This window comes from Plectropomus leopardus, chromosome 15 (assembly GCF_008729295.1).
Source record: "Plectropomus leopardus isolate mb chromosome 15, YSFRI_Pleo_2.0, whole genome shotgun sequence".
Lineage (NCBI taxonomy): Eukaryota > Metazoa > Chordata > Actinopteri > Perciformes > Serranidae > Plectropomus > Plectropomus leopardus.
Window position 1 is genome coordinate 25343150 of NC_056477.1, and position 26682 is coordinate 25369831.

Below are 26682 nucleotides of genomic sequence, written 5' to 3' on the forward strand. Positions count from 1 at the left end.
CAGGATAAATCCTACAAATTCTAAATTGTTTTAATATTTGTCCTCGTTTCGTATCATTGAGCACTGAAAAGACTACGTTCTTCTGACATCTGACTCCATCAGTATGTGCGTGACATCAGTGTGCTAATGGAATAACCTGCAAAAGAACTTAAATTTAGACACTCTTCCACCATTACAGCTGTTTAAATGCCTTTTTTCAGATCATGTTTTACTTGAGTTTAAATGTTTTTATTTGCACTTCTACACCACAGCATGTTTGTTATCCTGTTTTTCTTTATCTTTAGTTTTTTTTTTCATGCTATTATTGTGTGCTGTTATCATGTATATTTTAATTGCAACTATTTGTTTTTAAAGTCATTGTTCATGCTGGGCATCGTTGAAAATAAGGGTCTCCGTCAACTGATTTCCCAAGTCTTAAATAAAGGCTTGAATGAATCTCTAAGAACACTTTTGACACAAATTGTGCCAAAGGATTCTGGGTTCAAAGACATAATGCAAGGGCTGGGTACTGGCACTCAATACCTTTAAGGTATCAATCAAAACAATCTAGTACTACCTGTATTTGGTCATTTTTGTATGCAGATATAGGGCAAAAAAAAAAAGACTATTAGCATGGTTTTGCTCACTGCCAATCAAAGCGTTCTTTTTTTTTAATGTGATTGGCCCCCCACCATGGCACGTACAACCCATACAGCCCGTGGTATGGTGCAGTCGAGGGTGGTCTATTTGATAGATTTGGCAGTTTATCATGTGAAGATGGAACCTATTTATCAAAAGTATGGCTATACTACCCGCCAGTGGCATCTGGTGACATTTAACACAGCTGAATGCTTCCATTCACATGATGGGTATCAAATGAAGCAAAGAAAAAAAACATATAAAATGAATTACTCTAATGGTATAACTTACTTGGTATTTCAATTTATCAAACGATACTCAGCCCTACATGATAGCTACCACTGTGTTACGCGAGGCTCACACATCACATATCAGCCCTGCACCCATAATCACAGATCAGATTCCATCTTGCTGGCAGAGACAGAACCAACAGCACATGCTGTAGCCTATGCATATATTTATGCATGTGTGTATGTGTCAGCGAGCTGCAGTGAGAAAGTGACAAATTCAAACATGCACAATCTACTGTGCCTATTCTTGAACAGCCTCCCTCACATTCTGCCCATTTAACACGCAGTCCCGGGGCTTTGCGGCTCCGATACTGTCAGTCAGCTGGAGTGATACTACATAACTAAAGTGTTACTAAACAGAGATGTGTTTTAGTGCTGGGGAGTGCCTAGAGGGAGGTGTGGAGGATGAGTAGGTGTTGGATTTTGTTAATGTGAGCGCCGTTGAAAGAAAAACCCTCTAACCCTCCCTTGTGTGTGACAGACACCACAAAAGCTCTGGCTTCATATCTTAAATATGGGCTTTTTTTCTCTCTGGTTTGGATTGGAATTAATGTCTTTTAGCTCTGAAAAGCACTTTGTGAGGAATGGGTGTGTTTACATGCATGCAAGTATCATATTTTGAAGTATACCAGTTATGTTTCACCTATGTAAACACCTTATCCTGATTTCAGAAAGTAGGGTAAGCTCTTCCTCTGGTCTTAGTGCTTGCTGAAGCACTCCCATAGAAATAGGCTACTGTTGCATGTAAACATGTTCTGCAGGTGAAGACACACCCAAAGGCAAGCAATCACAAACCTGGATATTGCTACGTTTGTCTATACATGGATTTAAATAACTAGATTTTTCATGTTCCATATCAACTTCATATCCCAACTAGTTACATAACCAATAACCAATTAAGTTGCAGTGACAGTTTACATCAATATCTGAAAACATGGATGCCACACACATCTAAAACCAGCAGCACAAAAGATCTCTGCAATCAGCACATTTTGTATGTTGTTTTTGCAAAACATTATCATGTCACAGTGAAGTTGACCTTTGACCTTTTAGATATAAAATGTCATTACATCATTATTTTATCCTATTTGACATTTGTGTGGAAAACTGTCATAATTAGCATATAAATCCTTGAGTTATGCCCAAAAAACATGTTGTGGAGCTTACCATGACCGTGACTTTGACCTTCTGACCACTAATTTCAAATCACTTCTTTTCAGAGTCAAAGTGGACGTTTGTGCCAAATGTGTGGAAACTCCCCGAAGGCCTTCTGAAGATATTACATTCCCAAGAATGAGACAGACACAAGGTCACAGTGACTTTTGACTACCAAAATCTAATTGGTTCATTGTTGAGTCTTGTTGAACTACTGTGTCAAATTGGAGGAAAATTCCTCAAAATGTTCTTGAGATATCAAGTTCACAAGAAGGAGGATGGATTTAAGATCACAGTGACTTTGACCTCCAAAATCTGATCACTTCATCCTTGAGTCCAAGTAAATGTTCGTGCCAAATTTGAAGTAATTCCTTAAAGGCAGTTTTGAGATATCATGTTCAGAAGAAAGAAAAGATCTATGACCACCAAAATCTAATCAAATCATCATCGAATCCACATGGACATTTGTGCCAAATTTGAATCGATTCCCTCAAGTAATTCTTCAGTTTTTAAATTGACAAGAACGGTACAGATGTACGGAGTGGGGGACATAAAAATGAACAAAACCAGAAAAAGGGACACATACACGCCGCTTTTTTTTTCTGCCATCAAATCTATAGTTTAAATGTAGATGGGCAGAAGGCCTGCTCAAAAGAGAAAGCAACACCGGCAAGCAAGTGTTCCTGAATGCCAGTTTTTAAGGGAGCAACGGTTGTGCTCTGAGGTAACCTTTTGAAATGCAAAAACACTAATGCATGTTATGTGACCAGGAACAACCGATCACAGCCAGTGGATATCTTTCTTTCTTTCATAACTATCAGTCTGTTGTAAATATGGAGAAGAAGTCATTTTAGTGCAGGGCTCACCAGAGATACCAGAGTACTATGGACAACATTTTAGGCCAAATACACACTTAAAAATAACGCCTGGAAGAAGAAACTCTGAACTTTGCATTTCTGGTTAAGTAGGCTTCAGCTACAGATTCGGGTGCTGGTTACGGTTGCTTAGCAACATCAGGCGCAACCTGCTTCTGCGCCCTTGAAAGTTGGCACAGACTAGGCACGGGAGTAGAACCCAGCGCCCCACCTCGCATTTTCCAGGCAGTAAAAGACACAGCATGTGTCCCAGCCTTAAGACCAGAATACTAATGCGTGTGAACACATTTAGTTCGCTCTGAAAGAAATATTAATACATTTGGCAAAACTGCAAAAGGCATCATTGCATGTTTATAAATGCAAATAATGATTTTTCACATATAAATTGTAATGGGGTGAAAGTTAAGATGCTAAATCTTAGACTTTAATGCAGACAGGCCCCATCTTTATAAAATATAAGCTTGCAAATCTAATATAATACCTGTTAAACAGCCGTTTTAGATCTTTATGTAACTTTGTTTACACTTAAATTCAACAATGATGACTTAGTTATTTTAGTTTAGCACCTATAATGTCAATGTTTGTTTCAAAGATTCCTTTTAAAGAGATCTTTTTAATATATGTTTTTTCCCATACATTAAAGGGGGCTCAGTTTTTTATATCTCATTTCAAATAAAATGTCTTCACACCCTCCAACCAACCCAACAATGTCATGGTTGTGTATTTTATTTTGCATAAAGTTTTACTAAAATACACAAATCCTGCACACAACACCAGAATCTCCAGTGGCGTTTGGAAAACTGTTTACATTTCACTCGAATCAAAAATCTCAATCTTCTGCAATTTTGAAATTGCTCCTGCTGCCTGTATTGCAGTTTCAATTTTTCCTTCAGTCAATACTGCAGTGCTAGACGACAGTATAAGTGATGCTGCTGTTTGGAGCCCCAGATGCTGTCATCACCGTCTGACTGCAGAAGGACGCACCCTGTCTCTGCCCCAGGTGTCACAGATGGATGCAAACTCAAACTGCTGCTGTGTGCTCACACACTTTCATGCATTTTGCGCTTTAGTCACAGTAACAACATGAGAAGATAAATAAAACCCAGTACTTCTGTCTAAGAAAATATCAGTCAACTGCGTTATTCTAGGAATAAAACAATATTTCTTAACAAATATGACATTTTAGATGTTTCCCATTTCCTTTATATTAAAATGGATGGGGAGCTATTACAATAATATTGCATTATTGCCATGGACATGATAAAGTGACTGATGCTCTACAAGAAAAACAGATGATGAATTGGTGTGCTGAAATAATATGCCAGTCAGGCTCCCTCTGCTTTAATAGCAGCATCTACAACAGATGAACCAAAGACGAGCAGACAGACGCCACAGAGCGAAAACCATCCTCTGTTCATCTCCATATGGAATAACACGAGTAGAGGTGGCCTAAATGCCCTGTAGGAATGTATTAGAAGCATACATTTCTGCTATGACTGTCAAACACACACACAGACACACACACACACACACGCGCACAGTGGTGTATGTGTTTTAGATCCTCTTAGCCAGACAGGCTGCAGTGCTTTACGCCAGCCTAAAGCATCTGACTCACAGCCAGGATCTGTGACAGAGGAGTCAGAAATAAACCGCAAACCATGGAGGAAAAAAGGTGAGAGATTACAAAAGTGTCCAGATGTAGCAACGTTAGTGGCTTAAAGATGCATTTCACTGCTGGGAAAATGGCCTCTTTATAGGATGTCTATGCTGAGGAAAGACACAAATACTTTCCTAATTGGCGCTATATGGCCAGAGAAAACAGAAAAAAAGGATGCTTTTGCTCAAGAGGTAGAAAACCTACAACTACCAGAATGCACTGCGGTGCACCAGACCAATAAACACTCCTGCTGGTGGTTGATGTCACACAAACTGGTACGTGTGAAACTAGGCTGCTGCTATTCACAGTGCAGGAAGCAGTCTGGCTTCTACTTGCTGTTTTGTAAACTTTTGCTATTACAGCTTAACACAGCATCCCTCTGGTGGCTGTGGGGTGGTGGGTGTTCATCAGGTCACAGTTCCACCAAACATACGACCCACATTGTTTTGATGCAAAGCTAGTTACAAATTGGTCAAGTGTCATTTTAAATTGAAGGGAAATTTGAGCATTTTTTAACCTGGACCCTATTTTCCCATGTTTTTGCATCTGATGTGAACATTAATTTTTGTTAAAGCCTATTTGTTAAGCCCACAATGTAACCAAATAGGGCAGTTGTGCACCTTCACTGTAGGTCATTTAAAGTTTAATATTGTTTTAATATATGTCAAAAGTGTCTCTTTACCTGATGTTTTCTTGGATCTGTTTGTTTTTGTGTCTAAGTCTTGCTCAAGGACACAATTTGCTCTGAAACGTAACGAAAATCTTTCAGATAACACTTAGCTGTGCTTTCTGTACTCCAACACAACACACTAATTACCACTTAAGGTCTTCCGCTATTCTGTCATTGACTTCCTGCAAAATAAAAAAATAACCACTTTTAATCGATGATCAGTGACAGTGCACAATTGCCCCATTTGCTTACATTGCAGGCATTGAGTGGCTGTCAGCTGTAGCCCTTGGCCTCAATACTGAACCAAATTCAAAAAATATTTTTTACACCAATCACTTAGAAACAAAAAAAGGGGACAATAGAGTTTAGCTTGACAAATGCCGAAGTTATCCTTTAAGGTGAAGTTAAAATGTAAACTTCAGCAACTTTCTTCTTACCTGTGGTGCACTATGTACGTGATGATGGAGGCGAAGAGGCAGAGCAACATGACCGCCGTGCAGGCATACACGACCGGGTGCAGAAACTCCCCTGGGTACGGGGGGAAAGACAGCACCTTCTTCAGATCCTAAAGCAGAAAAAGGGAAAGAGGACAAAGTGAGGATCAGACAGAAGTCATCACAAATACAGTATCATAAATATAATCAGCAAGCAAGAGCCAGGCCTGCACAGTCCTGGCAATCCACCCGAAAGACGGAGATGATGAGCTCTCCACATGCATAGGCACAGTAAACTGCGCCGACGAGATATGCGAGCGAAATACAAATGAATGTCAAGGAAATGTCTCGGAGTCACAACGCCGTCCAAATCAGCATAAAAGAGTAACAACCCTGTCGAGTGAATATTCTTCCCCTTTGCATTTACATTTTGCATTTCAGGCATTTAGCAGACACTCTTAGTCGGAGCGACTGAGTGCAACAATAGCATAATCTTCCTAGTCAGCCAACATAAAAAGCAAAACAAAAATGGATAGCAGCCAGGCAAAAAGGAGGAAAAAAAGAAAAGAAAACAAAGTTAAGTCGCTTTTTGTGTCTCTAAGAGACACATTGTTAACAGACGCTCATTAAGCCCTTATCAACATCACAGTCCATTTTGCTTGGTAATTTATTCAACGAGAAACTCCTTCAACGCTCACAGCACACATTCTGACAGCTACGGCTTAAAACTCTCAAAGTCAAGACAACTTTTAAATTTATCGCATCCTTTAGATCTCTTCAATTAAGACACAAGACAAACTAAAATCTGTCCACCTGTTTCATTCGGCGGTGATGTCACAGTTTAGGCTCCGTCATGTTGACATAACTAAATAAAGAGCACCTTATCTCCATAACCTCACCAGCTCCCTGTGAGTTTTTGTCTGCAAGTGATCCCACAAACACACACACACACACACGCACACACACGCACGCTGTCTGACTCCATCACTGTCTTGGTGAGTAGCCAAGTGGGATATTCTCTATCTGTGTTTATCCAAAGGCTGATGAGCCTGTCGGGGCCTGTGAGAGGTCGTGACCTTCAACGGGTATTTATAAGCACGGTTGTAAAATAGTGGCTCGAGATGAAATAAAAGGTTTGGGGGACACGACGCCGGGGAGATGTAGAGCAGGAGAGTGTGTGGTGCACACACTCGGTCTAACACTCATCAGTCTAATAAAGGCCTTACTGTGTGAATTGAAGGGAAAAAAAGAAAGGGACAGATTTGGAGCCAAGATTTAACCCTTTAGAACCTGAGCAAATTGGCTTGATTTCTTTGAAAAATGGGAAGAAGGCGAACGAGCAACTAAAACAGAAATGGCCCAAACATTTCCAAGAAATTAGTAAAATGTTTCAAGAAAGTAAAAAACAAAAGAGAAAATGACCCGCCTGCTAAAAAATAATCTAAAATCAAATTTTACGAATTATAAACAGTTTTCTGGAGATTTCACAGGATCTTTTTTTCCCATGTTTGCAAAAGAAACCAATTTTTCCAGGTTTCAGAGGTTTGAACGCTCATAAAAGGCATTTGAATGCAGCACAAGAAAACTGATGCTGATCCAGGTGTTAAAGGCTTAAAGTCAAGTTATAAAAGGGAATTTTGGTGGCTTTTTTATTTTTGTTGGAGGTATTATTATTTGATACTTCTGCTACTTCCAAGAGATCACTGGGTCTTTATTGCAAACTGCATAAAATGCATCACTTCTGATGCACTAAAAACATGCTACTCATCCATCATCTATACCCAGTTACTCTGTACAGACTCCTGAGGGTCTTAAGTCTTTTTCTGGCTCAGAATAGGTGAGAGGCAGAGTACACCTTGAGCAGGGCTGACACATATAGAGAACCTGAGCTACTCTCACATTCACATCTAATGTAAGACTCAGCATATTGTCCCGGTAAAAACACCTCGGTGTCCAGACATGCGCTGGTAAAACATCTCCAGATGCTACAAAACACCCATTTTTGGTGCCAAATAAGTAAATGGAAACATAGCACTGTTTCGCTAAATCACAACTGGTTTTGTTGTTTGTTGGTTCTGAACAGTGGTCTGCGACTTGGAATGATGTCTGCAGTCTTGCCTACTATGCATCCCACCATCCACTGTAACTCCCACCTCCAAATGACAACGTCAGCTCATATACTACATCACTTTAGAAATGTATTGAATAACAACATTTCACATTCACAATAAGTGTGAATATAACGTATTTGTTGTTTGCAAAAACAAGTAGAAAAAGTAAGAGAAAAGTACAATGTAAACATTTTCTTCTCAGCCAGTGAAGACATTCTCAACTAACTCTCGGCATTAAAGTTAGTTAAATTAGCTACCTTGCTACAGCTGATCAAAGCTGCCCGCAACAATTGTAATATCAGGTGGTCAAATTGGTGGCTAGAAACTAGACGCCTGCTTTTTGTGTTCCTCTGAAATCAAGGACCTATTGTTTCAAAAACAACAAGAATTTCAAGTGATAAATCTGCCACTGTTATGATGTGCCATCTTTGGGATTTTGGGAAGAAACCAAGGCACCCACTGGAAATTTACACATCAGGAGAAAATGCTAACTCGCACAGATTTTTTTTTCTTAACTGGTGGGCTGTGCTGTGTTTTGGCTCAACTTTTTTTAAAACGGTGGCTGAGTAACAAACTTTCTCATTAGTTTAAAAGAGAAATAGACCTACTGATCACTGATCACACCACACAAATGTTCATACTTTGTTAAATAAAGTATGAACAAATGTTCCTCCAAATGTAAACAATACAATAGCAAGTAAAGTGCCAACAAAATTAATGGGCCAAAAAATTCAAATAAATAAGACCGTGTGAACAAACTTTTTTTTTTAACAATTTCATAAATGTATCTATATGTAAAATTAGTCGGGCACTTCTCTGGTACATTATTGCCTCTCAGGTTTTAGACTGAATTCCACCTATAAAAGAAAATTCAGTTTACTCCTCAAATTGTTCAAACTGACTGGACAGCCAGTCATAACAGGGTGGCACCTGGGGTGACCAATCACATTTCAGGGGTGGCTCGTGCCACCTAAGACCACACCCTAGACACACCCCTGTTTTAATGTGCAGTGTAAATGCCATTAAAAGCATCAGGAAGAGGCAGAAGAATGTGATTTTTTTTTCTCCACAGATGATCTGTCTCATGTACTACTTACTGCGTGGATACAGTGACAATTTCAGCAAAAATGATAATTTTTTTTTTTAAACGAAGTTATCAGGGGTAAAACCAGAACTAAAAGCTAAAAAGTGCTAAAACAAAACATAGAGCTGAGGGGATTTGCAGTAGGGTGATAATTGTCTGAGGCTTTCTCACAGACTCCTTCCAGATACATGTAGGTATTTGATCCATTTCTAATAAAAAAAGTATTGATTAGAGCAGCTTTAAAACCAAGCATAATATCTCTGAAGAACTAATCTTGCCTAAGTTTAAAAGGCGATGCAACAAAAAAAAATATTGATCATTAAAAATGACAGACATTTATGAGTTTGCAGCTTGTAGCTTGGCCAGAAAATTAAAAGATCACAAGATAGAGGGATAAAGAGAAGAGCTGGAGAGATGACTTTAATTAGACCTGAGCAATAAAATCTAGCATCATTTGGGAGCACAGTAGCACACAGACAGATAGAGGAAGGAAAAAAAAAACGTGTCAAAGAGAAGGGAAGGACAGCGAGGGGGTGGCCCTTTTGGGGGAAAAACACACGACAAACATATTCCAAAATTGTAAACAGCTTCTCATAATTTGGTAGCTGCAGATTTACAGGGAATTATTAAGTTTGTATTTGTCCCCGGAGCGATGTCATGGAAGGACAATGAAAACGGGTGTTAATTACAGCTCAATGAATTGATGTTGCTGGAAAAAAATCAAGGCCTGAAGCATCAGCAAGAAATCCTGCCACAACCAAGCTTTTAAGTCAGTAAGCTGATTTATATACTTAAAGAGCAAATAACACTTCATATGGGTTTAGATCATGAAAAATAACCCCGCGCACAAACATCAACTTAACCAAAGGTCAAAGAGAAAACGTTCCCGCGGGAATCAGTCACTGCATCGGTAAAAACTAAACCGTGCTCAGACATATCGAGCGCCTCAGTGTGACGGCAGGCGTCACATGGTGAGTGACGGCAGCCGTGGTTAAATGGCTTTAGGTGTGAGGGAGGAAGTCAAGCGTTCTCATGGGATATATTATCATCATCACCGGGTTTATAATGTCGTCTGGGAATGTCCACCTCTCGCCTCCAGAGTCTTACTATTTCTCACCCCAACAAATAAAGCTCAGCGGCCCATAGCGTCACTCTGCTGCTTTGCTCAAGACGTCATGCATCTTAGAAGTGGTTAACAGCAAAACCATACATGTACCCCCGTGCCTTATTACTAAAAAGTAGAAAATTGAATTTGACTATTCACAAAATAAATGTATTCTGCACAAAGAGTGCACAGGCAGATGGCAACCGCAACTTTAAACGTTTGTCCATTTAGAAAACATTTAAAAAAAAACAGCTTTTAGAAACATTTTTATAAAAGTGCTGCATTTCTTTATCTTTTATTTGATTTATTCACAGTGCTGTCTGCCATCTTTTTTTTTTTCTTTTACTCCTCGCCGTCTCTAGCAGCTCCTCCGTTTCTGTCAAACACTGCTTTGTGAGACAGTAAAGTCCATTAACACAGTGAAAACCAAACAATGTCATTATGTGCTCTTTTTGAGTTTACTTAATTTATTTTCACTGTGTATGTGCTCCATGCTTGAAACACATTTTGAGTTTATTAAAAGCCTAAAAGCTCTGCTAACAGCAGAGTGTACCGTCCCCAGGCATCTGAGTGAAGCAAGTCAGACTGACATCGCCATCACAGCTGAGCTGCTGATGGTGGAGCAAAAAATCTTGTGTGACGAAAGCTGCAGAAGAAGGAAAGGTCTTCATATCTGAGCAGTACGACCGGACGTACACACACACACACACACACACACACACACACACACACACACACACACACACACACAGGGCCTGCTGAGGTCTTAACTTCTTGCTATAGGGGGTATTAAAACTTCCAGTGATGAGTCAGTGCCTGCTTTTTTTAGTTTACTGTAAGGAATGGACAGCGAGCTTGCAGAAAGCCCAGGACTGATTAGAACAAGCAAGAATGTAGGTTTCCTTTTAACATTAGGGGGAATATATAGGGGGCTTGGGGTTCTTCAAACCTTAAGAATACCAAACAATTAATATCCTGCTTTCTGGTGAATTTATCTGCATCTATTTATGTCGTAAATGTCTTTAATTCTGTCAAAATAAAGGTCCTCTGCTACTTTCATGTTGTTATTGGTGGGGAGAATACATGTTCTAAATACTCAGGACATGTCCCCTGTGTTCCCATCCAAATGCTACATCTAGCAAGTGTCATTGGAACAAAGTGAATTTAAAAAAGATTACTCCCTAGTTTTTGCAATTATAAATGACGGCAAATAATTATCATTCTTAATACATGAGAAAAGTCCTGACTTTTTCTCATTGCATGCTCACTGCATTAATTCACACGAGAGCTGCAGCAGATAATTAATGAATTAGTAAGTTGACAGAAGATTACATTTATAATAATCCATTATGTTTTGCATCTTTTTAAACAAAACCACAGAATATTCACTGATTCAGCTTCTCAGTTGTGAATATTTGCCGGTTGTCTTCTATCTTGTATGAAGTGAATATGTTTGCATTTTGGATGGTTGATCAGCCAAAACAGGCAGTCTAGATATGTCATTGTGGAATATGGAAAAATGTAACAGACATTTTCACTATTTTTTTAATATCTTGTAGACCAAATGACTATGTTATTTAGGAAATTGGAATAATTGGAAAAAAAAGAGGAAAAATCAGCTGCGGGCCTGTAGCATGCGAAACAGATGTAAAAAGTTAACATTATCAAAATCTGCGGAGCACAAAAGTGGGACAAAATATAGCTGAAACAATAGATCAATAGTCAAACAGAAAACCACTCTGCAACTATTTTTATAATTGATCACTCGTTTAGTGCAGCTCCACTACACTGAATCAACAGCAACACAAAAACTATAAAAACAGCTTCAGAGGACTAATGCCAACCATATATGAGAAGACTTTGAAAACATTTTGAAAAGACCTGAGTCTGACACCCTCTCACATCCAGAGGCACTGTGAGCTTTTGGTCACACGCTAAGATTTTGCTAAGACCGGGGATCTTGCAGGGTCACTATGTGCAGGACTAGAATTCTTTAAAGATAATAATCATACTGCTCCAAGTAGGAAATGTTACGCTAAACTCCCTTTAAAAAATATGACATATTAACAATTCCATGAGTCCACAAAAACACAGAACCTTAGAAACTCCTTAACTTGGTACCAGCCTCTGTTGGTTGCTACTTTGGTGGGAGGAGACTGTGGGAATGGTTTTGGAAATTAAGATTTCTCAACAAAATAGGAGTCAGTCGGTGGATTAGATACACACCAAACACGGACTCTTGATCACTTCATGACTCCTCATTTTCCACATTACAAGAGAGCTGAGACTTTCTCACAGTCTTGCACTTCCCTGGAGCCCCTTCAGTGTTTACTATCTACTTGGTTTCCTGCTTCCTGTTTGGTGCTGAAGAGTTGGTTGTTGACAATGTTCATGTCATTGAACTTTAGTATTTGCATGAGCCAAGATAAATAACGTATGCTATTAAACGTGTTTGATTTTGTTGGAACTTCAAGGCGAGTTAAAGACTGACTAAAACGGACTAAGTTTTATGACCACCTTACGCCACATGACCAAGATCACAGGAGCGCACACCAACTGAAGTAAAACTCTTATGATTATGTTCTGACACTGGAAATGTGTCTGCAATAGTAAAATTGTTTACAAAGTGTAAGCTCGCTCAACAAACACAAACAGAAGTGCTAGTGGACCCGGCAGCATCCAGACCAGTCAAGCAAGGACAACAGTAGCCTAAAGCTTTGAGAAGAAGCAGGCTGGCTGGCAGAAAGTGAATGACTAACAACCCTTCTTCAACAGCTACTACAGAGGTACCCTGTCCAAGGTGCTGAACAGCTGCTCAGAGGCCAACAATAGAGGACCTGCCATTTTATGGGGCAGCATATATAGCAGGAGAGCATGAAAGCTAAGAAGGGCAAAGCTGGAATGGAGCATGCATGCTCAGCAGAACCCTCCCCTGGACAAATAAAGGTTAAAAAAAAGCTGGGGGAGAGAATAGAGAGAAAAGGGAAGAGGGATGAAGGGAGACTGTCCCTTTCAGCAGACGAATGGACCCAAACAAAGACTGGTGAGGCGGACTACAGGGTGCCCTGAACAAATTGTTCATATGGCTCCTAGAGGCACTGTTTATGCTCCCGGGGTGATTTGAGGCAAACTGCTGCAGCACATTCAGAAGAGAACAGGATGTACACTGTATATACTGAACACTAACTCACATTTATGCCAGTGCTGGAATATAATTAGGTATGTTTAAAGCACTGTACTTGAAGCACAAATTTGAGAATCTTGAAAGATTGTTGAGTATTTCCATTTTAGGCCACTTTCTACTTCTATTTCACCACATCTCAGAGGCAAAAGTATTTATTTCTTTTACTCCACTACATTTATTAGACAGCTTTTGTTTCTGGTTACTTTTCAAATAAGGATTTTTTTTATGTGTGTGTGTTTGTTTTAGATTCAAATTCACAAAACTTTTTCAAAAAACACTGCTGTTAAATGTCCCGACGGCTTGTTAAAAATACCTGGTTTACTAGAAATGCGCCTGCTAAATGTCCTGATCCCACATTAAAGAAATACCTGGCTTCGACGACAGCCAAACAGCCCTTAAATTTCCCAACCCTTTCGTTAAAAAATATTTTGCTTTGTTGCCAGAAAACTCCTGCTGAATGACCCTATCTCATGTTAAAAATACCTGGCTTTATTGACAGAGAAACAGCTGCTAAATGTCCTATCTTTTGTTTAAAAAATTCTGGTTTTGTAGACAGTAGAATGGATGCTAAATGTTTCCATGCCTCGTTAAATGTACCGGTTTTGTTGACAGAAAATCAGTTGCTTAATTTCCCTACAACGACCTACAAATATGTGGTTTTGTTGATAGAAGGATATCTGCTAAATGTCCCAATGCCTCGTTAAAGATACCTGGTTTTGTCGCCAGAAAACAAAACATTTTCTAAAAATCACAACATAACTTGGTTTTGATGCCAGAAAAATGCCCCTTAATGTTTAAATATCCTGACATGTCATTAAAAATACCCAGTTTTGTCACCAGAAAAACATCGAAAACACTCACCCTCTTTTACAGTGTGGTGTTGGTACTTCTACTCAAGTAAAGGATCTGAGTACATCCTCCACCTCTGGTTTCTGCACTGTTGTTATTCATCATTTCCTGGACAGCATGTGCAGATTCCTTTACAGTTGTGTCTCTTTCTATTTGTGTCTCTGTTTAAGCGTCGCTGCATTGGACTTTTACTCTGACTCCTGTACATTTCAGTTATGTATAGATCTCACCGTGCTGTGCAACAGATACACACTGTAAAGTTGCAATTCCCTTGTTGACCCGGCTGTCATGATGACTGATAGGCCATTGGCGTAGCTCGCGGCGTGCTCTAAACAACTCTTCCCTGTTGTACTCTTGCTTTGCAGAACAGCAGGATGTCAGCTGGGGACAGACGCAGCCGGCTTCAAATGCGATTCCTCCGCTATTATCATTATTGCTATCGTATTACATCACGGCACCACTGGCCACTTTATTACTGTGTCTGTGTGTGGCAGGACAATGTGACCAGCCCTCTGATGGCGCATTTCATTACAGAGGCAACAATATTACCACACAGGGCAGCTTAGCTTTGCCTATTCTGGATTAGCGCTGGCATGTTACGTCTAAACATGCCTCCATTGTCCCCTAGCCTCTGCGGCTAAACAGGCCCCTGATCCCCCTGTTTGTGTTGTAGTTACAACTTTAATCCAGGATCCTCCCTCCCCATGCCAAAATCAGATTACCAGAGTCAATTAAAGTTGATCCATAATCTCAGCGCACAGGCACAGTGGGTGCAAGGTTATCAGGCCTGCAAAACAAAAATGGGACAAAAACACTGCTGATGTGAGAGGAATCGCAGGCTCTTGTTTCAGCCTTGTGATCAGTTATGATGAACCTGCAGAGGCCAAACTCTTGCAAATGCAAAGCATTTTGCTTTTAATTGATGCCGCAGAATCTGTAAGCCAATCTGTGACATATGTCCTCGCAAATGTGCTCCTTTCCCCCCGTTGTAATCACATTGGTGCACGCAAGAATGCACAAACATTGTGGGAGAGAGGGAAGAGAAAAGGGAGTGAGAGAAAAACAAAATTAAAATCCTCTAGTGAACAGCCTGCGGGCGCCCAGCTCCCAGCTCCCATCCAGTACTGTATTTTATCATCCTTGAGTGGCCGCGTGAACGCCGGAACAGAACCGGAGTGAGTGTGCAAATCAAACCCACTCTGGCTTGTCCCGTTCTTCGGCGGGTAACGGAGAGAGACAAGACGGTGGCGGGACGGAATAACCTCCGGACTTGACAACAGTCGGGAAAAAAAAAATGGTCTTGCGCCATTAACGCAGGTCATCAGTGTTTCAGCTGCACCTTGTGGCTGTCACTCAGCTCGTAGCTTTGAGATACGGTCGTGCTGGTAATCAGCCGCCTCGCCCGGAGAGTGTTCAACAGCGGAGGCAAACAAGGCCCACCGTGAAAAGAGTAATCAAATCACGTGGAATCAAGCACACATCCATCAAATCAACAAACATTACAAGCTGATGAGGAGCCCTCCAGATGAGCGCCGTCATCTGAGGCTCAGACGCATCCGTCGTGGTGTATTTATCTCCTCAAACATCAAGGGGGCATTGTTTCATTAGCATTAATTTCTCTAGAGCCTCAGATTAGAAGTGTTGTATTTAGCTTTAGGCTATTCAAATTCCTATACAAAAGTTATTGTAATCGCTGTTCTGTGGAGATGTTTAAAGCGTGACTATCAAATAAATGAGCCTTGTGCTCTGCTCAACCTTGCAAACAGAGTACAAGTTCATAATTCACTGTAGGCAAAAACCCCACTACAGTTGGAACAAAGAGACGTGAGCACTCACGTCTGCTGCAAACAGAAAGAATCAATATGAACAAATGTGAAAGCAGGGAGAAGATAGCTTTTTAATATAGAACGGAGATGCGGGAATGACTCTAATCTCTTGCTTTCTTTTTATTTATCCAAGGATGATTTGCTGAGCGTGATGCCTCCTTTCACACTCCTACAGTAAAAACACATGGCTACTGGGAGCTACCCAATTTTACCACAGACTGGTGTTTACTGAGGAGCTCCGCTTCGCTCAAAAGCTCTCTGACACACTGATGTGGGTTTTCTTTTTTTTTTTTTGCAGCGCTGGGCTATAAAGAGCGTTGCATCAGATCTTAATCTAAAACTGAATTCAAATTCTTTTCACATTCCTTATTGAATATACTCTCAGTTGCCATTTTATTAAGCATACCTCGATAAAAATAATGCAGCATAACACAACAGTCCTGCAGTATAACTCACCCTGCAGATTAAAATGTTCTCTTTTTTTGGCTAAAAGATTTTGAAAGGCAAATGAATGATCATTTTGGAGAATGTAGTTTGTGGTGCTGTTGAACTGATTTGCGTTATATGATCCTCGAAAAAATAACATTTTGTTTTCTCTGTGTGAAGTTTAATTGGTAAGGTAAAGTCCCCAGCTGACTGAAATCAGTCAATAACTATAACAAGGCTAGCATTGTGTCCAATACCACATACTATGCACTAGATATCCAATCCATCTTTTTAGAATTTGGATATTGTAATATGATACGTTTAGTCTTTTCCCAGTTTCAAAGGCTAAATTACAGGAAAGTGAAGAAATCATCTGAACTAACCAGACTTTTCTTTTTTAGTCATTATTATACATTATTCATGATTATTCATCAAAAATCTTACTGTGTCATCCTAATCTTACAATAGTCAACATTACAATATCATAGCATTATCAATATAGAGATGGTGAAAAAAAAGCAAAATAGTTCCTCCAGCACAACTACAAATAAAAAGTAGTATGCATCTTTTTGGGCGTACTGATCTGTAAATTATTATGTTCCTACCTTCGAGCTTCTTTGCTGGTTGGAGACATGTAACCATGGTAACCCATGCTAACCTCAAAACTACTGGCAATTTAAAATGAATTCAAAACATACTAAGCTGAGCAAAGTGTAATCAAAACTAAATTCTTGCTGTTATTACACGGCTGTCTTAGTCTCTGTCCACCATTGTTTAATGTAAAAATTGTCGTCTTCCACATTGCATTGTGGGATATTTATGCCAGCGTAATGTCCAGTGTTTGCATTTATTGAAACCAGTACGCAACTCACACACTACTGATTTCACACCAAGGTCTGCTGCCCCTTTTACTCTTTCACAAATGACCTTTGTTCAAAACAAAAACACCAGCTTGCTGAGTGCATGATGACAAAATCCAAGATTCATTTTATATTCTGCTGAGATTACTCACAGAATTACTGTAAAGTACCCTCTGCTGATACAATCTGCCATTTCAACCCATAAAGTGACAGTTGGTGCTGGCTAAAATGAGAAAAATTTGACCTTAATGTTTTGCATCTTGCTCTTTGATAATAAAAAGGAGCAAGAAAAAATTCTGTATGATATCTAAGACTTTTGTAAATCCAGGTGTATAGCCAACTTGGAACCAAATCTTTCCATTTGACCCTAACCCTGATTCCATGTTGAGATTTTTCAATCCAAATGTGGCATTCAAGCCACCACCCTGCTCCTCCTAACATATGAGAAAACCTTCCATCTCCTCAGTCTGGGAACATGAATCAATAAAAGTAAATCTACAGGAAGATTGTTTTAAAATATAGAGCAAAGAGGCTGAAATGAGACAAACCTCTCTGTTTTAAAGTGACTGTATGAGCAAGCGTGATACTCTGCCTGCCGACATCATGTCTCCCATCGTCTTTGCACGTGTGTGTGTGCACACGAGAGAAGGAGAGGCAGAGAGAGATCGGTTGGTAGGTGTTGTCTGAGCGGGGTGACTCATCTCTTCCAATCGCTACATGCCACAGAATGCTCAATAGACTGGGGTCTGCGTGCGCTCACATGTGCGCACGTAAACACACACACACACACACACACTCAACAGTCACAGATAAAGCACACACGAGGGCTTATCTAAGCACACGCATGCCAGAAACACCTCAGCCCTCTTACACACACTGCTCACGCTCTTTCCTCAGGTCCCTGAGACGGCGTGCTGTTCAGCACACAGAGTGAGAGCATACATTACACCGGTCCGCACCTCGTTCACTCGCCGGTCGATACGTTGTACCAAAACATGCCATTTTTTTCCCCCCCTGTAACAATAGATAAGAATAGGGCAGCGCTCCACAGGTTCTGCTCTGTTAACACTTAAAGACGGCGCAGCAGAGAGGAGGGACTGTAAAGCCAGCATCTGCAAGCAGCACAATGCAAACAGCCTCTCTAGCAGAATGCATTGCTCTCCGGCAATGGAGGTCTCAGTGGGTAAATAAGCTTACATTTGCGTGTGTGGTGCTTAACTGCACCGAGCTAGTGCCTTTGCAGAGCCCTCTCTCTCACATACACACACACACACACACACACATCTGTTGCTGTCCACCATTTTCACATGCCCTCTGTCTGTCTCCAGTTACAAACCTCTCAACAAATAGCTCCTCCAATGAGCTCTTCTCTAATGTTGGGTATTACATGGTTCTATTAGCATTGCCATAGAAACCACAGTGCACATTTGCAGATATGGGGTCCTGCCACCAGTAATCTCTATGAACGGATATCTGCACACTACGTATATGCAGAATCTGCAGCCAGTGGGACAAGATTTTGGTATCGAATGTGTTCTGGCCAAACAGTCACTACTTTTAGTGACTTATAAAACTGTTGTGTGATTTTATGTGAGTCTCATAGGTGCGAATGCTTTTTTTTTTTTCATGTTGTTTGAGACCCTAATTTGTAGTCTGAGTGGTATTGACCAATCACATTTGAGCAGCAGGTAAAACAGTCCATATGGAGAGGTGGAACACATTGCCCGGAATGGAACCTCTGAACCTATTGTCTATTGTTTGATGGTGAATTAGCCAAGTGCTTCTCAACAAGGGGCCCAGGGACCCCCGGCAGTCCTTGAGGGAGTTCCATGGCGTCCCTAGAAAAATGGGTAAGAGTTAATGTTCACTATTTTGTTCACTATAGAAATTGTATGCCAGAAAAGGCATGAGAAAGATTATTTTGCTTATAGGTTTCACTTCTTCCATGTTTAGTGCATGAAAGAGGAAGTCTTGGTCGGGATATCTTGTTGTTACGTCGAAATCCAACACATCTTCACTCCAAACTCATTAAATATTGATGCTTGATAAGTGGCCCTACATGTCAAACTATAATACTCTAGGTACCCCTCCAGCATCAGTTTTGGATGTTTAGGGAAGGAGTGTTAATTTAAACTCATAACATACATTTTGTCTTTTCAAAATAAGCTAAAATTTTCACTGTAAATGTATAATTTCCACTCAATAAAATGCATGAAATCAAAACACAGTATGAAGTAAAATAATAAAAAACTGTTAAATAATCTTTGTATTAAACAATCTTCATCAGTGTACCTCTTGTCAGCTTTTTTGATATTTCATGGGGATTTAAAAAAAAATCAAATCATTTATTAATTATTTTACTTTCATATCTTTCCTCTTTACTCTTTTATAAGTCTCTATCCTTTAATATGTTTTATTGCTCTGAAAAAGCACTCTGAAACGCCCTGTGGTTTGAAAAATAAAGCTGCTTAGCCTTGTTTTTAGGTTTATTTCCGACAAAAGCATGTGGTGAGATTTAGAAAAAATAATATAATGGTTTGGCTTAAAATATGTGTGTGTGTGTGTTACTAACTTGTCACGTTATGTGACATATGTTTTGTCAAATATGTCACTGCACAGCACACCACATTGTTAATAAAATAACTCGGATGACTTTTGGCTGAACAAGGGATACAAACAGCAGTCTCCAGGGTGAAAGTCCAGAGTTTGTTTGACACGTCTGCCTTCTCTCTCCCCCATGACAGCTTTCTTGCTCTTTATACTATGGCAGCTGATCAGAGCGTATAAATATGCCATCAACCAGTGTGTCTCATACCGCCACTGAAGGGTGCCTTTGTGCATCTATATCTGACTCTGGGGCCCACTGACCAAGTGTCAGTATTTGACAAGTTGGCAGTGAGACTGGGTAATCAAATCTCACAAATTATGGCTGTTGTCCTCAGAGACTTATCATTGTCAGACCGATAGCCAGTGGGTAAAGACTGTGCCACCAACTCCCTGAAAAGGCAAAATAAAAGCCTTAAAAAACTGAATGCCCTTGTCATTTTAAGAGAAAGTGCAGCCAGTGCTGGACTTTTGCTGGCATGTTCCCTAACTGTGGCAACATATACCCCAGAGACAAAGGTGCTGAGAGGGGTGTGAGGGATGCTCTCGAATGACTGCAGTCAACCGTGCACTGAGTAAAAGCATGAAGAATGTCCTGCATCTAACAGACAACAATGAAAAGCAGCGATAGGGGAGATAAGGAGATGAAGAGTGATTATATAGACAAAAAGCGTGGAGACAGATGGAGAGAGGAGAACAGACAGGTAAATCATTACCCCTTCTGCCCCGGAAACTACTGTATGTCTGACTTAGATCTCTCGCCTCTTTTCCCATCCCTATATCCCCCAACCGCAATGCAATTTTCCTCCATTTTTGATTACAGATTGCTCGCCGTGATCTCAGCCCAGTTCCATTTTACCATCTGACAGTTGTGCTATCTATGCCATTTAGGCCTAAGTGGACGCTCCATCTCCTCCAACAGCAATTTACATGTTTGCATCTCATTAGGGCCATTTGTACGGCAAAGGCGAAGTGTCAGGACAGTGAAAGGGGGAGGGGAATTTCAGTGCCCAGATTGGTTTTCACCTTTGATACCAGAGCGCATCGCTCACTCGCTGATAGAAAGGCCCATTCTATGGATGGGTAATTCACTCCGACATGCATATCTTCATCAGTACACATGAGCTCATACCAAGATGGATGCCCAGAGAAAACACTTGAGGACCGATTGCCACTCAACGCTGCTGATAAACCCAATGGAGAAAGATTCCTTTTAAAAATAATCTCCACTGTCATCCATCAAGCTAACTTTGTTCCTCATGTTGTGCAGCATCAAGGAAAAGCTATCTACAGCCGGTGCTCCCCAATCTTTCAAACTACCTTGCTGCTCCTCCAAACTACACACCGATCCTAACCTGCTGGCACCCTATGACTGATCTTGAATCTTTCATGGACACGTTTCTTTGGACCCTTTCCTTAGACGTACATAATTGGACTCCTTTTATCAGATCACATTGTTCAATTATAATCCCATTGTTGCACTGTGTTTCTTTTTTCTTCTATTACTTTCTGTTCATTTTAATATCCATTTTTTTACCACCTACAGCAGCTGTTGAACACCCAGCTGTCCAAAGAGGAGAATTCTCTCTTTGAATAGACTCTCCTGAGATTTCCTCTTTTTTTTCCCCCCTCTGTGCTGAGGTTGTTTGAGGAGTTATTCCTTGTTGCTGTCTCGGGCCTGTAAAGCCCTGTGAGACCCTGTATGTGATACTGTGCTATGCAAACAAATCTGACTTTTGAAGCCCTATCTTACACCCTCTACAGCCCTGTTGATGTATGATCAATCCCCTTGTAAAATCCAAGCAGCCGAGATGGCCATTTCTAATCCTCCTTCAAAGGTCAGGCTGGCTTTGTTCTGTGCTGTTCTCATTGTTCAGGCTGTTCTCATGCAGTGTTTGGAGGTTTTCCTATGAAAAGTAATGCACCAAAATTTGTACATATTGAAACCTGGGCAAATTTAACAAATCCTATGAAAAGACCAAAACCACAATCCACTTTCCCAGGTTGTTTATGTCAGTCCAATGCCCATATACCTATAACAAAGACATATATCTTTAAAACTGGTAATAAATATATAGTGTCTTTATTTGAAAAAGACTCTGTAATTTTCCTCCAGCTGGGAACTGCAGTTTTATGCAAATTTTAAACAGGAGTGAATAGAGCATTTACAGGGACTCTTTCTAGCTGCAGATTATTACGCACTAGTGAGTATTTATGACATCAGGATGTTAAATTTAAATGGACTCCAAATAAACTACAGTGTGTGTGTGTTTACGGTAATGACTGAGCAGTGAGGCTCACTGATGTGTTTCAGTGGTTTTTGGACAACAGTGGAGCTCTATGGCACAGAGGAATAAGCTACAGGTATATCAGGCTTTGGCTCACAGACAATTCTTTGTAAGAAGGATAAACATGTTGTTGTTTTTGGCCTTTTTATTGGATTCGTAGAGAAAACGGAAAGAAATGAATATCACTGGTGTTATCATTAATGTCAGTTTAATGTATGGTTCCTGCTAGTTCTCGGCACGTCCTATCAGAGAGCACAAATGCATGGTTGGCCTGCCCCGTCTGTGGAATAATCTGTCCCAGATATCATCAGGTGTTCTTGCAGTCCGTGATTGGATATGAAAAAATGGAAAATTGTGAACAATTTGCAAGGTTGGATGTAATCTAATAAATCCTTGGCAGCCCCGAGAAGCCAACAAGAGAATACTTCCCTGCATGAAAACACTGACACATATATATTCGTATCACATCCTAAAAAAAAAAAAAAAATCCAAAATGGTGAGACCTCTAATAAAAATCTGAAGGGCTCTTAATAGACCTTGCCTAAAGATATACCCCTTCGACTGTTATGTTATCGCACCCCCTTCAAAATTACGCAAGTCTCATTTTCTGCTGTCCTTATCTTCCCCCTACAAGTGCACAGGGGGCCACATTGCATCAGTAGCTGCTCCCTAATTAGAACCAGAGCAGCAGCAGCTTCACACCCGTACAGTAGAATTAAAAAAGACGCAACTGCGGGGCACTGCTGTGGAGAAGAACACACTTAAACAAAGCGCCATGAGGTTAAAAGTCAGGAGTTCACCGTGATCGTGATTAGTAGTGGCAGAAAAGGCCATGATGCATAATAAACCACTTGCAAGAGCTTAATTTTGCAACTTTGTTATGAAAATGACCGTTGCCTTTGACCATTTGGCCTTTTCTGTTTGTTTTTTTGTGATAAACTTTTGCTAATCGGAGCCTGGCAGAAGCAGCAGCAGTGAAATGGAGGGGCAGAGGCGGACGTGCTGGAAACCGCCGAGGTGGACATGCAGAGGACAGCCACAGGGTTGGATCACTTTCTACATCGCCCTAATAGAGAAAAAAAAATCAGCTCTTAATGTGTTTGTCTAGACTGCCCAGCATTGTGCAAATGAGGTGCTGTCCGGTTCGGTTAAACGCGGAGCACAAATACAGCAACGCAACTGAAAGTAAGAAACTCAAACTGAGGCAGAGAGAGAGGAGGAAGAGACAGACAGAAAAAAAGAGAGAGAGATAGAGAGGGAGGCTGTTTACACGGCATGCCCTCATTTCTACCAAGCTGTCTCTGGGGTTCAGAGAGGGTCGCACTGTCGACTAGGGAACAGCTGGTGAGAGGAGGGGGTGGGGGGGGACATTTGAACGCGGACAGTTTCAGATCAGATGCCATATTATGATGTGAACACTTCTTTTTTCCCCCCGCCTTTGCTCGAGGACTGTTTGGTGGAGACTGTGTGTACCGACTGCGAGGCATGAATCATGTATGTCAGATCTGTCACATTCAAACAACAAGCAGGACCTGCTTCATTTGAATCATTTAATCAGAGACTATGTGGCAGATGTAGCGAGTCCGCACAGTATTGCCATTAAGAAAAAAAAAACCTCATTTATACCTCATCCAAGTGTTCATATCTCCCTAATTGTCTGAGAAAATGTGTGCCAAAATCATCAACTTGGAAATAAAATTAAAATGCAACTGCATCATTATCTTTCATAAAGACTTGCTTGTCAGCAAGGACAGTTTTACATTTCAAGCAAGCGGTTTGCCTCTCTGTACAAAAAAGAAAAAGCGCAGCACAGTTTTGGCTGCCAATTAATCAGTGACTGTATATAAACAACATCAAAACCATGAGACCATCGCGTAGCCTATTAACTTTCTTCACATAAACACACAGGCGCACACATTAAGTGCAACAATCCCTTCTGCTGCGAGCAGCACTATTATAATCTGTCATACACTCAGTTGAGGAGCATACATAATTTGAATAACAATAGGTTAAAGCAATGCAATTTGTATCCAGGCTCAAAGAGGGATACACACTGCATTAAAAATAGAGCGTCCACTGCAGAGCGTTGGGGAAAAGGGCCAATAGTACACTGTAAAATCTGACAACTTGATCTTACTAATAATAATCTTGGAGACCCATTGTCTTAAAAAAGTAAGGGAAATATAGCTAATAATCTTACTTAATGTTTACTTTACATCGAATTGTTAAGTTAACTTGAAATTTAGCTGTATTTAATTAATTTGGTAAAGTTTTCTTCACTTATAAATGACAAGTGGAGTTACTTTGTTCTTTCTGAGTGTTAACTTGATCGTCACAGAAAGGATTTCCCCCATGATGAATTTAGGAGATCTGTTAGTTCTCTTCTGTTTAAGACAAAAACAACAAATATAATTCACTAGTTTGCAACCAGCAGAATACAGATAAAAAGCACAGTAAACTGAGTTTATTGAAGTTGCTACAACTAAGAAAGATTGCCCAGCTGGCAGGGAACGTTCCCACAACATTGGCTAATGTTACCTACAAGAGACAATAAAGCTTTTAAAGAAAAGCAAATGTCCCTATCAGGTTAAAAGTTGATTAAGATGTAATGTTACCACAGATAATAGTTCTAATTCATAAAATGTACCCACAATGTCATAAGAACAAGGGAGAATATTTTCAAAGCAGCATTCAGAAAATGTTATTGAGGATGTAATGTGATGTGATATGTCAACAACAAAAAAAAACTTTAACATTTTTTGATATATAGAGAGATTCTATAGAGGATGTTACCCTAACTTTAAGCAGAGCATTATGCAAACTAATAGAAAATGTTACTAAAACATTGCATTGGTTGCACTGTACCGTTCTCATAATGTTATTAGAACCAAAAATTGCTAGCTGGGTGATTTTATTTTCAAGTTGCTTCACAAAATCAGGTAAATATAACTCAATTTTATGCAAACTTAACAATTAGATAAAAACTAAACATAAATTAAGACTAATAGTTACATTTATTTACATTTTTCAAGGCAATCGTGTCCTAGATTTTGAAGTAAAATCAGCTTGTCAGATTTTACAGTGTAGCTCAGTCCAGCAGTGCTGGGGCAAAACTGTTGATGTTTCAGATAAATGGTGGTCTGTGCGCTCTGAACTCATTAGTCAGGGAGAAAACAATCTGCATCACATGTCAGGTTACTGGCCAACAGCAATCTGTTCTGGGAGTGCAGGGGAAAGTGGGGGGGCTGCTGGATGAGCCCAGACCCTTCCCCTTTCACACCAAAACCGCAGTCAGCAAACACTGAGAGGTTAAAGCAACAGAGGAGAGTCTGCAATGGCGATGTGGTTTCACCACACACACTCCCTTCACACACAGCAATCCCCCTGCGTTAAAGTAATCATGCCTGACATCAAATTTAAGTTAATGCTTACAAATGGAACATGAGTGCATGTATTAAATATTAACCTAAGCCAAACCTTGACTCATGTGCAGTTAAGTTCACACAGCGCGGCGCAGACCTTTAAGCCCTTAGTGTAACTGGTTAAGTCAGCGGCTGGTGAGGAAGCTCGCACGGCTGCCTCCTCGCCGACTGAGGTGGATTAGTGCCCGTCTGTCAGCTGCCACGTTCGGAGCGAGTGCAAGCGGGGTAAAAGGGTGAAAGGTAGCTGATGCTAAGTGGGCTGCAAATAATTAGCATTTGCTCTAAGAATTAACTTAAGCTGCGTAATTATGACAAAGCTTAACACCAACACAAACACATTATGCATTAGTGATTACTCACATCCTGTAAAACTATGTGGGCACTTTTACTTAGATTAGTGGTTTACTCTGCATCCATAGAAAGTCATGTCTCACATTTATTAAGCGTTTAGCAAGTGTACAGAAGTGGCATCTCTCATTTAACCCAGAATCATGGTAAAGGTGCAGTGCAAAACTTCTGGAAAAAACACCAATTTGCTGTCTTGTCTTGAGAGTTGGATGAGAGGATCATTGCCACTCTCATGTCTGTTTGCCAAATATGAAGTAAACCCAGCAGACAGTTAGCTTAGCTTAGCATAAAGACTGAAAACGGGGAACAGGTAGCATGGCTCTGTCCAAAGGTATCAAAATACAAGGATCTCTAAAGCTCACTTATTTACACACTATACCTTGCTTGTTTAATCTGTACAAAAAAGCTCCCTTTGTTTTTAATGTGTATCCCTTTTGTACCATTATGTCACCTCTCTAAATTCTGATGCTTTTCCGGGTAAATCTCATCATGAGACGTTTTTTTTTCCTCAGCAGCAGTTTGAGGAGTTTGAGTTGTAGTGTGGATAAGATCAATAAATAAATGAGAGGAGCAGCTGCTGAAGTGGCGAGTGAATGTAAACTTTTAGACCCAGCACAATTACTCTGCCTGACGTTCTGTTGCTCCGTCTGTGCCCAAACCGCTCACTGTGCTACAAGAGTATGGTGCGCATGAATAACCCAGCAGTATATATATTCCAAGAGCACTGCTAATGACCTGTCCAATTTTAGAAATATAAAATCAATATGTGGCGACAGATGTTTTAGTGACTTCCTTGAGACTTGGCATCGCAGTGAGGTTGTCTATTAAGACCCAGACACACCAAACCAAGATTAAAGAACTTAGTGATAAACGCTA

At 40.3% G+C, this 26682-nt stretch overlaps 1 protein-coding gene across 2 annotated transcripts in view; it reads right to left on the reverse strand.

The window, feature by feature from the left end:
• LOC121954402 (adhesion G protein-coupled receptor A3) overlaps positions 1-26682 on the reverse strand; it is a 216533-nt gene that overhangs the window by 37081 nt on the left and 152770 nt on the right. For both annotated transcript variants that reach the window (XM_042501885.1, XM_042501884.1), the window contains one exon: positions 5703-5830. In XM_042501885.1, coding sequence (XP_042357819.1) covers positions 5703-5830 — 128 coding nt within the window. The remainder of the gene's footprint in view (positions 1-5702; positions 5831-26682) is intronic.